A 13,157-nucleotide genomic window follows, 5' to 3' on the forward strand; every position below is an offset into this window, starting at 1 on the left:
TTGTATACATGTATTTACACATATGCTGCCCACCTATAGATGTGAAGGTATACGCTGACATAGCTAAGGCAACAGGACATGAATTATGAGATCGCCAACTTCTCTATCTAGGTAGGACTACGAAAGGGTAGAAGAAAGGGCCCAAAGGTACAGATCTCAGCCTGCTTGGGCTTCAGCAAAGAAGATCTGAAGTTGGTTTTGCAGTTTAAAGACACTTGGGCTATTGGCAATGTACGTTTTAAATGCATGTGTTCAAATAAATATCTTGCTAGAATATCTACTGTCCGATAGTGAATATTTACCAGAAAACATTTTAAGGATGTTGATTTGTAAAATGTACAACAAAATGTTCACTCGTGAAAACTAACACTGACACAATATTAATTAAATGCCTCTAGAAAACACTTTCTGAACTTTCAGTAGTCCGGACGATTGCAATACAAGCAGAAACAAAGCTATAATTTGTTATTTCATTCAAAATGACACAACCAAACCCATGCAAGATGAATTTGATATCTCTATTCAACTTTCTGTCAGTACTTTTACTTAGCAAACTTCATAATCCCAGACAGAATTGGGAAACATAGACAGGATTATTGCTCTGTGTAGGTAGACGTGAAACTGATTAGCAAAGGTCAAGCAAAGGTTTTGAAGTGTCCTGCTGAGCGCTAGAAAGTGCTAGTGAAAGAAAGAAAGAAGCAGCACACAGCGGGAGGGGCGTCTCCCGCCTCAGCTGCCTCCCTGGCAGCTGGTCTTCTAGAACCCGAGGCTACTCACACAGTGGGGTCTCTCCTCCCGTGAGCCCACTCATAGGCAGGATCCTATGGCAGACAGCCCAACTGGGAAGTCGCTGCGTCTCAGCAGCAGGTGCCTCCAGACACCTGTGTAGCCAGCGCCCAGCCTGGGCAGGCTTCATTTTCTTTAGGAAGAGGAGATGGAGGAGCAGCGTCCAGCCCCAGGGAAGGGGCACCGGGCACCACCCACCCCCGCCAGCTCCCTGCTTCTTGTTGCCATCACTCAGATGGTCACTTGGAAGGCAGAGGCCAGAGGAGCCTGTCTGACCCACCAGCAGAGAGGAGAAAAGCCCCTGGTGGATGACTAATGACTAAAAGGAAGGGTTTTATTTCCAATCAGTGGGTTAAGTGGTAAAGACTTGGAGGCCTCTCAGCACCCGTGGCCTGCCCTGGACTGGGAGCCCAAAGACCAGGTTCATCTGTCAACTTGGGGCTTGAGTCCTACACCCTCTGACTGATCCAGATCATTTGTGCTTTTATAAGCAGACATTTTGAAAAGTGTTACCAGCCCAGTTCTCCACAACCTGCCAGGGAGACTTTGCAAAGTAAGAAGCAGAAGGTGAAGCCCCACCTGCTTCAGAAACCAACTGAAAAGACAGTGTGACCAGGGCCGGCTTCGTGGGCGGCTGATCTGTGCAGTCACAGGGGACCCTGTGCTTAGGAGGGCCCGCTCCTGGTTTCATTCTCTGCTGTCACCACCTTGAAGTTCTTCACAATTCTGAACAAGGGGCCTCACCATTTCATTTTGCACTCACCCCACGAATTATGCACCAGGACCTGACCTTGACTGCAGGAAAAGTCAGACCCACCTGTTCACATATCCACTCACTCCCCCTGGCGCACACGCAAGCACACACACACGCACGCACACACACACGCACACGCACACACACGCACACGCCATACAATGATCTGCCTTGCCCCCCTCAGCTCCTTGACATCTGAAATCCCAAAAGTTATCGTTTCCACCTAGAAACTCTGCGATCCAGTCTAAGCAGAGGGGACCTGACTTCTCCAGCCCCTTCTTGGGGACGAGGTGCCTTCTCACCATGGACCCGCCCCGGGTCAGCCCAGCAGTAGGGGGAACACCTCCAACTTAACACCTGAGGCCCCTGCAGGGCTGAATCTCAAAGGGGCCTTCACCAAAGCAGATGCAGAAAAAGCATAAGGGCTGAGGACCCCTTATAACCCCAGCCCCGACAACAGAGAAAGGCAAGGTGTCACTAGGTACCGCAGGAGTGCTGGCTTCGAATCCCAGGCTCGCCGCTAAGCTGCCTCCCCCACCACCCTGCTCAGACCCAGCAAGTTCCTTGCGATTTGCACAAGAGCAATGCCCGGGGAGCTGCAGTAGGTGGAGCCAACGCCCTGAGATCCGCCAGTGGGACCGGCTAGTTTCCAACGCGGGGGAGCGCGCCCCCTAGCGGTGACAGTGGGTAGAACGGCAGGGCTGGCTCTTGAATCAGACGCGGCAAAGCCGCCATCCCCCTGCCTCTGGTTCCTGCATCACCCTCTCTGCCCCAGGCCCCTATTCTGTTTAGACCGAGAAACAGGAGGAAATCAGGGCTTTGAGTATGAGAGGGAAGATGCAAAGGAACATAGCTTTAGAAACAGCCGCACAGGAATGTTATTCTTTTTCAATGAAAAAAGTACAAAACCAGAGTTCCTAGAAGAAAAATACGCATTCTTTCCACTGCATAAAAAGAAACCCTGGTTACTGGGTAAGTTCTCAGTAAATATCAGAGAAAGAAGTGCTCAATTATTTTCAAGGCTGACCACATACGCCCACTTCTGAACAGGTTTATTTGGTGGGCTTTGAATCCTAAAATATTCACACATTTCTAATGATTTTAACAATATAGGCTGGTATAGAAAGTAGAACAAAATCCTTTTAAAAAATGATTCACAAAACACCCTGGCATATACTAGGGGCAAATTTACCCTGAAATCTGACAACCACACAGAGTGTTGGAAAAAAATTATTATGTGGGTGTTATCTGGTTCCCCGAGGCCAGATTAAAGAGGGTTCCTTTCAGTGCAGGAACTAATTGAAACTGCATGTCACTGAAATAAATTTTGGAGGTGGAGGTGAGTTTTCACAAGCCCTGGGTGTTATTCAAATGACTTAAAATTAGATCTACCATGAGGCTGTGAAAGCCACAAAGGCAGACCCCCTCCTCACCACCTCCCAGCCCCTTGGATGGTGGTCAGACCCAGGAAAGGGGGCTCCCTGAATGAACAATGTATTATTAACATCATTGACTGTGTTACCAAGAGGTCACAACCCAGGGGTAGGACCTACCAGCTGTTGGCATCTGGGTTTAAAACTCCCAAGATAGAGTGCTGTTAGAGGTTTTCTCTCTTTCATGCAGAATGAATTTTCCAGGCTTATTAGGAATAGATTTTGGCTCCCAAAGGTAGCAGATTATGTACCTTAGTTGAGCCTGGAGACCTGCAAAGATATTCCTGGATCTGACACGAGGCAGGGGGAGGAAGTGAAAGTTCTAGAATGTCACTTTCCTCTAGCTCAAAGAGATGGCTGCTTTCCAAGTGCAACAAACATCCCGACCACACTGACACAATGCTAAGCGGCCCCCATAAAACATGGCTCTGGTCACTGCCAGCTGAGTCTTGGCAGCTGACCTGAGCCATTCCCTGCAGCCAGGAGAAGCCCCTGGGTGCAAAAAGAGGACAGTTTTAGTTTAACCAAATACCCTTCAGGGTGACTCAGACCACAGCATCTGAGGGCTTCACCATGTCCCCAGTTCACCAATCACGCTTCTGCTGGGTAAGAATTAAGGTCCTAATCCTAAAAGGCAATCAAGAATATCCAGCCTCCTGTTGTCATTGCCTCGCTTTCCCGTGCAGGAGGCTCTGAGCGTGTAAAGTGAGCGCACCTGGAGCAGTCAGAGCCCTCGCTAAGCTCACACTAACCTCAAGTCTGAAGTGACCCTGCCACCTGAGAGCACGCACGTGTCCATTTCCACATGCTAGTGTCCGCTGTACAGCTCATCTCCAGCCTCAAAGAGAAGGGAAAATACAATGGATTGACAGAGAATGAAAATCTGCTTGCTGTTCCCAACGGAAATTCTTAAAACTGTTACATGCACAAAACAAACATTCTTTCTGTGAACCAAGAAAGCCCAACCAGCTAGGGAAAAAACCATCTGGAGTAGAGAGAGAAGTATTTTTCTGCTCATCAAAGTACAGGCAGGTGGTGTTAGCGGTCAAGAATCTGCTGCAGTGCAGGAGACCCAGGCTCGATCCCTGGGTCGGGAAGATCCCCTGAGAAGGGAATGGCAGCCCACTCCAGGGTTCTTGCCTGGGAAATCCCCTGGACAGAGGAGCCTGGCCGGCTACAGTCCATGGGGTCACAAAGAGTCGGACACGACTGAGCGACTTTCACAGTATTGGCAAAACTCTAAAATAGACTCCCAGCTCTCCTTCCAGATAAAACCAGAAGCATCTCACTCACTCGCTTTGCTTTGCTGTCCAGCCCCACTGGATTCTAGAACACCCCCTGCTCTGCTGGAGCCAGCTTTAGGCTGGCACCAGTCTACTCCTGGAGAGACAGGAGTTTGGGGTACCAGGTCACCAAGACAATGCAAGTGGTAGTTTACTCATTTTCGGATGGATTTTTTTCCTGTTAAATTCAATAGTACTAACCAGCTGAAATGAATTACTTTCCTAGACTTAGGTCATGCTTAAATTGTTCCAAACACAAAGAGCAGAAATAAGTCCCCTTTTAACATGAACATTCCTTGGAAGCATAGCTCTCTCCTCTGCCATCAGAGACCAGGGACATGTAGGATGCCTGGCCCCAGTCTCTCAAGCACATCTGGAGACCCCAGCCTAGAAAGATCTGTGTGTGTGCACGTTGTGAGTGTGTGTGCCTGAGGCCAGCCCTGGATCTGAATGAACCTCATCCTCAGGCTCTGCGGGGGTCACAACTGCTCTGGTTCCAGGAGACATGTTGCCCACCTCCCTGACAGAAAGACCCTGCCCCAGAGGGACTGGGAGAGCTGGTTGCCCAAGGGCTCCTGTCCTCCGGGCATGGCTCCGTTAGCAGTTCCCTTGCTGGGCTTAGAGGAGGTCAGGGTGGCTCAGAGAAGGAGGAAACTCGGCATGTCTGGAGGGCTGGAGTCAATGCCAGAAGGCAGTGGCCAGGGGAAACCCTGTATGTGGGAAGCAAAGAGCTAGGACACGGAAGGTTGTTGGCAAGGGACGTTTCATCTCTATGAAACACAGCCCCGGCTGCCCAAAAAGGTAGATGCGAAGGGCCAGTCTCAAAGAACTAGAGAATCCGTGCATCATCCACATTCCTGAGTCACAGCTGGATCTGACAGCCAGCCTATCTCTTCCGTAAGGAGGATCAGTCACCTTACAAATCACCCTGGTGAGTACAAGGGCACTCATCCAGAATCGCTGCCCTGGAGGAGCATCGCAAGGGTGCTCAGTACAGTCACCTGGGAGAGAAGACTCACATATTGCTTCTTCATGAGACATTAATTCCCATAATGGGACTCTGCATGGGTGGGTGAGCTGGTAGACCTAAAAAGGCGAGATGTTTGTCACTGAGCGCATCACACCCACCCTTCATGAACAGTGATGCCCAACATTCACACACAAAGAAAGCCAATGAAGAAAAGGAAGGAAGAAAGGGATTGCACTGGTGACCCGATATGACTCCGTGTACACAGATAACCCTTCTTTCTCTACCATAGTCATGCATCCTCTATATAGACACTGAACAAACTGTATTGGGTATAGACATAAGAAAGTGTGACTGGTAGGTCTATTCATAGGTGTCATTTAAAACGGCTTCCTAACAGCATCGAAACATACATATACACTTAAAGTATCCGAACCATGCTTGCTGCTAGAAAGTGGTAAATGAATGCACGCTTGAAGATGAACTTGGCCTCTAAGGTCTTCAGCTGAGAGTTACTAACTAAAGGGTAGATCTTCCAGTTTCAAAAAATACTATGTCTGTTGTTCTTGATACAAAAGTCTACACTATCTTTAATAAATAAATAATAAGGTGTATCTTAAAAGTATGAAATGTAAACTTTGTTGCCCTTTCTGACACATACATTTTAAAAATTGCTTGAATGATGACAGAGCTCTTATGGCAAAGAGTGACATGACATACTCAGTTCCCAGCAAAGTGGGTAGTTCACTATCTTTTTTTTTTTTCTCTCCTCTTTTTTGGCCACACCACGTGGCATGCAGGGTCTGTTTCCCAACCAGGGCTGGAACCTGGACCCCCAGCAGTGGAAGGGCAGTCTTAACCACTGGAACCAGCAGGGAAGTGCCAATGCTATCTTCAGAACGCATTTCTACAATCCTAATTAAATTCTAAGGGCCTGCAATCAAGGAGAACACCGTCTTACCCAGGAAAGCTAGATTCCAGGACTGAGAGAACATGCAATGAACATTTCATGAAAAAACGACAAACTGGAATTGTGGGAGCGTTAACACGCAAACAAAGTACGATCCACGCTTGTCATGAGCAAATCAAGTTCTTACCTAGTCATCCAGCGTATCTCCTGGCATTTAAGGAGAAAAACTGAAAGAACTCAAACTGGCATTACTCAGCCACAAAAAGGAACGAAACTGTGGCTGTTTGCAGAGATGTGGATGGGCCTAGAGACTGTCAGATAGAGTGAAGTCAGAGAGAGGAAAACAAGTATCACATATTAGCGTATGTGTGTGGCATCTAGAAAGGTGGTATCGATGGCCTTATGCGATAAGGACATAGAGAACAGATGGGTGGATACCCAGGGAGAAGGAGGCGGCGGGTGGGGGCGTGGATTGGGAGACTGGGATTGCCATATATTTATACACTACCCTGGATAAAATGGGTAACTAGTGAGAGCCCACTGTACACGAGGAGCTCCGCTCAGAGCTCTGCAGCGACCTGAATGGGAAGGAAACCCAGAAGAGAGGGGACATACGAATATGCATGGGCGGTTGACTGCTGTACAGCAGAGACCGACACCGCAGTGTAAACCAACTATACTCCGCTAACAATTTAAAAAACAAAAAAGAACTCAAACCAAACTTGGCACGTGGTCATACGCTCCTGATTCTGACAACACGCAGTGTGTCCTGCCGTTACTGAGAGGTTGGCTGTGTACGGCAGGCTTTGGGAAGGAGTCTCAGGTCTCCTTCCCTGGAACCGAGGGGCTTGCCTGCTCCTAACGTCTCTCCCCAACCACAGTAATAGTTTTCCTCCGCGGATTGTCAGTTTTCCTTTGCACACCTTGGGGACACCTTTGGGAGGAACGTATCAAAGCCACGTGTGGAAATCGCCCATGACAAGCAGGCAGGAGGGGGCTCAGAGCTGGTCACCAGCAACCACTCTTGTCCTGAAACACAGGACCTCCAAGCAGAAAGGGAATGTCCAGCAGGGCTGGAGATGGGGACCCAATAACATCGTCAACAGCCTTTCAGGTGAGCTACAGCGACCTAGTCCCGCAGAGTATAACTAGGTAGACAACCTCCCTTAACCCCCTTCCAGGGGTGCGGGAAACCAGGATCAGGCCACCTAGCAGTAGCCAGGGATAGTTTCCATTGACAGCTACCAGTAAAAAGACCTGGAGGAGGCTGGAGAAACCCTAACAGCACGCCTGCCAGAATCTTCCATGGATTAGACCAGCATCTGATCAGAAGACCATCTCCCCAAGTGATCAGACCCAGGGCAGCATTTCCAATGAGGTCGCAGTGGGGAAATGAGATTCTGAAGCAATGACATGATCAGCGGGACCATTTCTAAACACACCAAGGACTAGGCATCCTGGAGGGCCTGCTTGGAGGCTGGTGGAGGTAAGAAGCAGCAGGGTCCCATGAGTTCTCCAAAAATACAGACATTGCATTTATGAACCTATTTTACAGTAACCAGACTCAAGCCTCAGGCCCAGGGACGGGCCAGACACCCCGCCAAACATAGTTGGAGGGCGATGGGACTTCAAAGACCCTAGAAGCCACGATGAGCCCCGCAGTGAGGACAAAGGAAAACACAGTCCTGTTTCCTAACATGGGAAATGATTTAGTGGGGAGGATTGTCGAGAAGTAGTCCCAGAAACTTGGAGGGGCCTGTCTTCTCTGCCCTGTTGCCCTGTGGCTGAACACCAAACGCCGGTCCTCGAAAAGCCATGCTGTTTCCAGACAGGCAGCATCTGCTGCCTCGGGCTGGAGTTCTGCCAAGCACACCCTGGGTGGGCTCCCTACGGCTCATCGAACAACTGCAGGTCTAAGCGGACCACGATCTCTCCCGTGGGAACTTCATGCAGCAGGAGACACTTCGTAACTGGACCCTTGGAGCCCTGGTCCTTCTTGATGTCGGCCACGCGGATCTCCGTCCGGCCCAAAAAATCTGAAAGGACAGACACACAGACCCTCCTCAGAGAGGATTCTTTCTCATCAAGGCAGGTACCTGGCATATTGGGAGTGTCCCAAAGAGGTGTTACCCTCTCTCTTCTTCAAAAGGGAGTTAGTTTCTTGGAATCCAGGGACTACAGTGACAGCATCATTTTTAAATGGAGTGAAAACAAAAAGGTACTGGGCTGGGGATGAAGAAGAGTCTAGAAGAAACTCAAAATACAGATTTTTTCCTTGCACCCAATGGGCCCCTAAAGGGCCGGGAGCTTCCTGGGAGGCAATGCAAAACCGGATATCATATCCGCTGCGCAATTTGCAATGTATATGAAATTTAAAGAAATCTCTCAGGAGAAAGTCAGCTGTTTCTTTTTTATCTCTTCACTTATTTATCTGGTGGGGAGGAGGTGATAGCACAGGAGCCGCAGGCTCCCAGCTGTGCTCCCAGGACAATCTCAACACCACCATTTTTTGGGGTGGGGCTACACCATGCAGCATGTGGGATCTTTGTTCTCCAACCAGGGATCAAATCTGAAGCCCAGAGTCTTAACCACTGGACCGCCAGGGAAGTCCTTCAACACTGCTCTTCATCAAATATTGAGTGTCAGGGACTTCCCGGGTGGTTCCGTGGTTAGGGTGCAGAGCTTCCACTGTAGAAGGCACAGGTTGATCTTTTGTCTGGGAACTAAGATCCTGCATGCCACATGGCAGGATCAAAAAAAATTATATATATATATATATATATATATATATATATAGAGAGAGAGAGAGAGAGAGAGAGTCAGTAATGGACATGCGAATGTTTGAAATTTTTTTAATGCTATGCATTAAAATGATGGTACCAAATGGGCTTCCAGACAATTCCTTCCTTTTTTTCATTCAGCAGTTCAACAATTGATAATATACTATGATCCAGGCACTCTTGTACAGGAAATAGCTTTTCTTTCAAGGTTTAAAACCTGGGAACTTTTTCTGGTAGACAATACCAGTGCATGTCGCCCCTTGTGCATTTCAGGAATAACCTCTGAAACAAGAGGTACACTAGGGTTTGCAACTGAAACCCTCGTGGCGCTGCCATTGTGTCATGATATTTCAGTATTTAATAAAAAAAATTCAACCTCTTCTTTATTTATCAGAATAAAAATTGCCAGTGAAGCACCATGGTTAAGAGTCCAGACTTGAGTCACACTGTTCTTAGTCAGTTCAGTTCAGTCGCTCAGTCACGTCTGACTCTTTGTAACACCGTGGACCACAGCACGCCAGGCCTCCCTGTCCATCACCAACTCCCAGAGTATAGTCAAACTCATGTCCATAGAGTCGGTGATGCCATCCAACCATCTCATCCTCTGTCTTTCCCTTGTCCTCCTGCCTTCAATCTTTCCCAGCATCAGGGTCTTTTCCAATGAGTCAGTTCTTCCCATCAGGTGGCCAGAGTATTGGAGCTTCAGCTTCAACATCAGTCCTTCTAATGAACACCCAAGACTGATCTCCTTTACAATGGATTGGTTGGATCTCCTTGCAGTCCAAGGGACTCTCAAGAGTCTTCTCCAACACCACAGTTCAAAAGCATCAGTTCTTCAACACTCAGTGTTCTTTATAGTCCAACTCTCACATCCATACATGACCACTGAAAAAACTATAGCTTTGACTAGACAGATATTTGTGGGCAAAGTAATGTCTCTGCTTTTTAATATGCTATTTAGGTTGGTCATAACTTTTCTTCCAAGGAGCAAGTGTCTTTTAATTTCATCCCTGCAGTGACCATCTGCAGCGATTTTGGAGCCCAAGAAAATAAAGTCTGCCACTGTTTCCATTGTTTCCCCATCTATTTGCCATGAAGTGATGGGACCAAGAGCCATGATCTTAGTTTTCTGAATGTTGAGTTTTAAGCCAACTTTTCACTCTCCTCTTTCACTTTCATCAAGAAGCTCTTTAGTTCTTCTTCACTTTCTGCCCTAAGGGTCATGTCATCTGCATCTCTGAGGTTATTGACATTTCTCCCAGTAATCTTGATTCCAGCTTGTGCTTCATCCAGACTGGAATTTTTTTCATAATGTACTCTGCATATAAGAGTACATATAAGTTAAATAAGCAGGGTGACAATATACAGCCTTGACATACTCCTTTCCCTATTTGGAACCAGTCTGTTGTTCCATGTCCAGTTCTAACTGTTGCTTCCTGACCTGCATACAGATTTCTCAGGAGGCAGGTCACATGGTCTAGCATTCCCGTCTCTTGAAGAATTTCCCACAGTTTGTTGTGATCTACACAGTCAAAGGCTTTGGCACAATCAATAAAGTAGAAATAGATGTTTTTCTGGAACTCTCTTGCTTTTTTGATGATCCAATGGATGTTGGCAATTTGATCCAACTGCCTTTTGTTCCTCTGCCTTTTCTAAATCCAGTTTGAACATCTGGAAATTCATGGTTCACATACTGTTGAAGCCTGGCTTCGAGAATTTTAGCATTACTTTGCTAGCGTGTGAGATGAGTGCAATTGTGCGGTAGTTTGAGCATTCTTTGGCATTGCCTTTCTTTGGGATTGGAATGAAAACTGACCTTTTCCAGTCCTGTGGCCACTGCTGAGTTTTCCAAATTTGCTGGCATATTGCGTGCAGCACTTTCACAGCATCATCTTTTAGGATTTGAAATAGCTCACCTGGAATTCCATCACCTCCACTAGCTTTGTTTGTAGTGATGTTTCCCAAGGCCCACTTGACTTCGCATTCCAGAATGTCTGGCTCTAGGTTAGTGATCACACCATTGTGATTATCTGGGTCATGAAGATCTTCTTTGTATAGCTCTTCTGTGTGTTCTTGTCACCTCTTCTTAACATCTTCTGCCTCTGTTAGGTCCAGACCATTTCTGTCCTTTATTGAGCCCATCTTTGCATGAAATCTTCCCTTGGTAGAGTGTTCTGGTCATGCTCTAACATTTAGCCAGCTATGTGACCATCTCTGGGCGATAATTATTAGTAACTAACTCACAATGAACTAATTCATAAGAAAATACTATAAAAGACAAAAGCCACATGGAGCAGTTTAAGCCTTGCACGGATCATGTCTGCACTGGACCCTCACTCCTAGCCTTCAGTTATCCTCCCTTGAATATAATCAAGGTGAGGCCATAATCTTTAAACTTACTCTCTTTTTTTTATTGGATTGAGGAAGATAGATACAAGTGTCTTGGAATCGTTGGCCAGACCCCCCTTTTTTTTTTCCAGCTTCAAGCAGAAACAGGAAGTTGATTGAAGCAATGATGCACCCAACATAATTTCATTCCTTTGATTAAGCTGAAATGTCACCCGAAGGGCATTGATTAATTCTGCCACATTGTTTGTGCACTAATACTCTTCTTGCTCAACTGGATAGTTTTATCCATTTTCACCAAAGCTTTTAGCCAAGGACTAAAGAATTAGGCAGAGGCTTTGAGGGTACAGCCCTGTCTCTCCGCAGGTATCTGCTTTAGGGAAGCACGGGACCGTGTTCTTTGTCCTAGGGAAGCTGGACCACTCTAGACCAAGCACACTTTGTCCACCTCCTCTGAGATGCTCTGGCATCAGTGAAGGCCTTTTCCCAGGGGAGGCCAACCTCATCTCTCCAGCAGGAAGCCCAGGAAATTCTGCACAGCAAGTTCCCAGGGAGAAAACACCTATCCATGAAAGCCAAGGGGCAGGGAAAGGGCAGAGTGCCCAGGGCCGCTGTCTACTCACCATCTGGCGAGAACTGGTCCCTCTCAAACACGGTGATGCACAGCACCTCCTGCTCCAGGTCTCTGATGAAGAACTGGCAGTTGGAATTCCACTTGGGATTCAGAGTGTCCTGGATCGTCTTGGTAATGTGACACTGGGACCCCATGGTCACCTCGCAGTACGGGTTACTCTTCCCTGGAGGGGACAGGGCCCAGCTCTTCTGGGTGCCTGTGGCAGGGCCACAGCCCCGGGGCACCTCTTGCCTCTACACCCCTCATTCCAACCCCCCCCCCCAAAGCCGTGGTTAAGAGGCAGCATAAGACAGAGAATCCAGAGGAAAACACATAATCCAGCATCTTAGACTATATTAACACTTAAATATTCATCATACTTTATCACATAAGTGGGCTTCAAAACTAAATCTTCCCTGTCTCCCCACTTTAGCTTCAGTTCAGTTCAGTTCAGTTGCTTGGTCATGTCCGACTCTTTGCGACCCCATGAATCACAGCACGCCAGGCCTCCCTGTCCATCACCGTAGCTTAGATTGTGCCAAATCTGCAATCACCCCTCAGTATCTACAGGGATTGGGTCCTCAACCCCACAGATACAAAAATCCTTGGAGGCTCAAGTCTCTTATATAAAATGGTCTAGCATAAACCTGCCCATATCCTCCATCTACCTGAAATCATCCCCAGGTTATATATAATACCTAATACAGTGTAGGGCTGTGCTAAGTCGCTCAGTTGTGTCCGACTCTGTGTGACGCCATGGACTGTAGCCCACCAGGTCCCTCTGTCCATGGGATTGTCCAGGAAGAAGACTGGAGTGGCCTGCCTTGCTTAGTCTCCAGGAGATCTCCCTGAGCCAGGGTGCGAACCCATGTCTCTCTGTCTCCTGCACTGGCAGGCAGGTTCTTTACCAGCAGCACCACCTGGGAAGCCCATGGACAGCGGAGCCTGGAGGGCTACAGTCCCTGGGGTTGCAGAGAGTTGGACGTGATTGAGCACACACACAGATAATTGCTTTACAATGTTATGTTAGTTTCTGCTGTACAGCAAAGTGAATCAGCTATTTGTATACATTTATCCCCTCTTTGGATTTCCTTCCCACTTAGCTTACCACAGAGCGTTGAGTCCTCCTGGCTTTAAAACAAATTGGCCCCTAATCCTAAATTTCCTTCCACACTGGGTTATTCCCATCCACTGTTTTGCCTTCCAGAGAGATCTGAGTGGCTGCCCTCTGACAACACAGTCAACCCTTCTATCTGTAGATTCCATATCTGCAGATTCAACCAAT

General features: G+C 47.6%; 1 protein-coding gene across 1 annotated transcript in view; it reads right to left on the minus strand.

Moving 5' to 3' along the window:
• Window positions 1-7,871: 7,871 nt before the first annotated feature.
• Window positions 7,872-13,157, minus strand: part of ITSN1 (intersectin 1) — a 241,535-nt gene continuing 236,249 nt past the window's right edge. The window contains exons 39-40 of the mRNA XM_052646278.1: window positions 11,883-12,056; window positions 7,872-8,169 (exon numbers count right to left, since the gene is read on the minus strand). Coding sequence (XP_052502238.1) covers window positions 8,021-8,169; window positions 11,883-12,056 — 323 coding nt within the window. The 3' untranslated portion in view covers window positions 7,872-8,020. The remainder of the gene's footprint in view (window positions 8,170-11,882; window positions 12,057-13,157) is intronic.

Source organism: Budorcas taxicolor, chromosome 1 (genome assembly GCF_023091745.1).
Source record: "Budorcas taxicolor isolate Tak-1 chromosome 1, Takin1.1, whole genome shotgun sequence".
Taxonomy (NCBI): Eukaryota; Metazoa; Chordata; class Mammalia; order Artiodactyla; family Bovidae; genus Budorcas; species Budorcas taxicolor.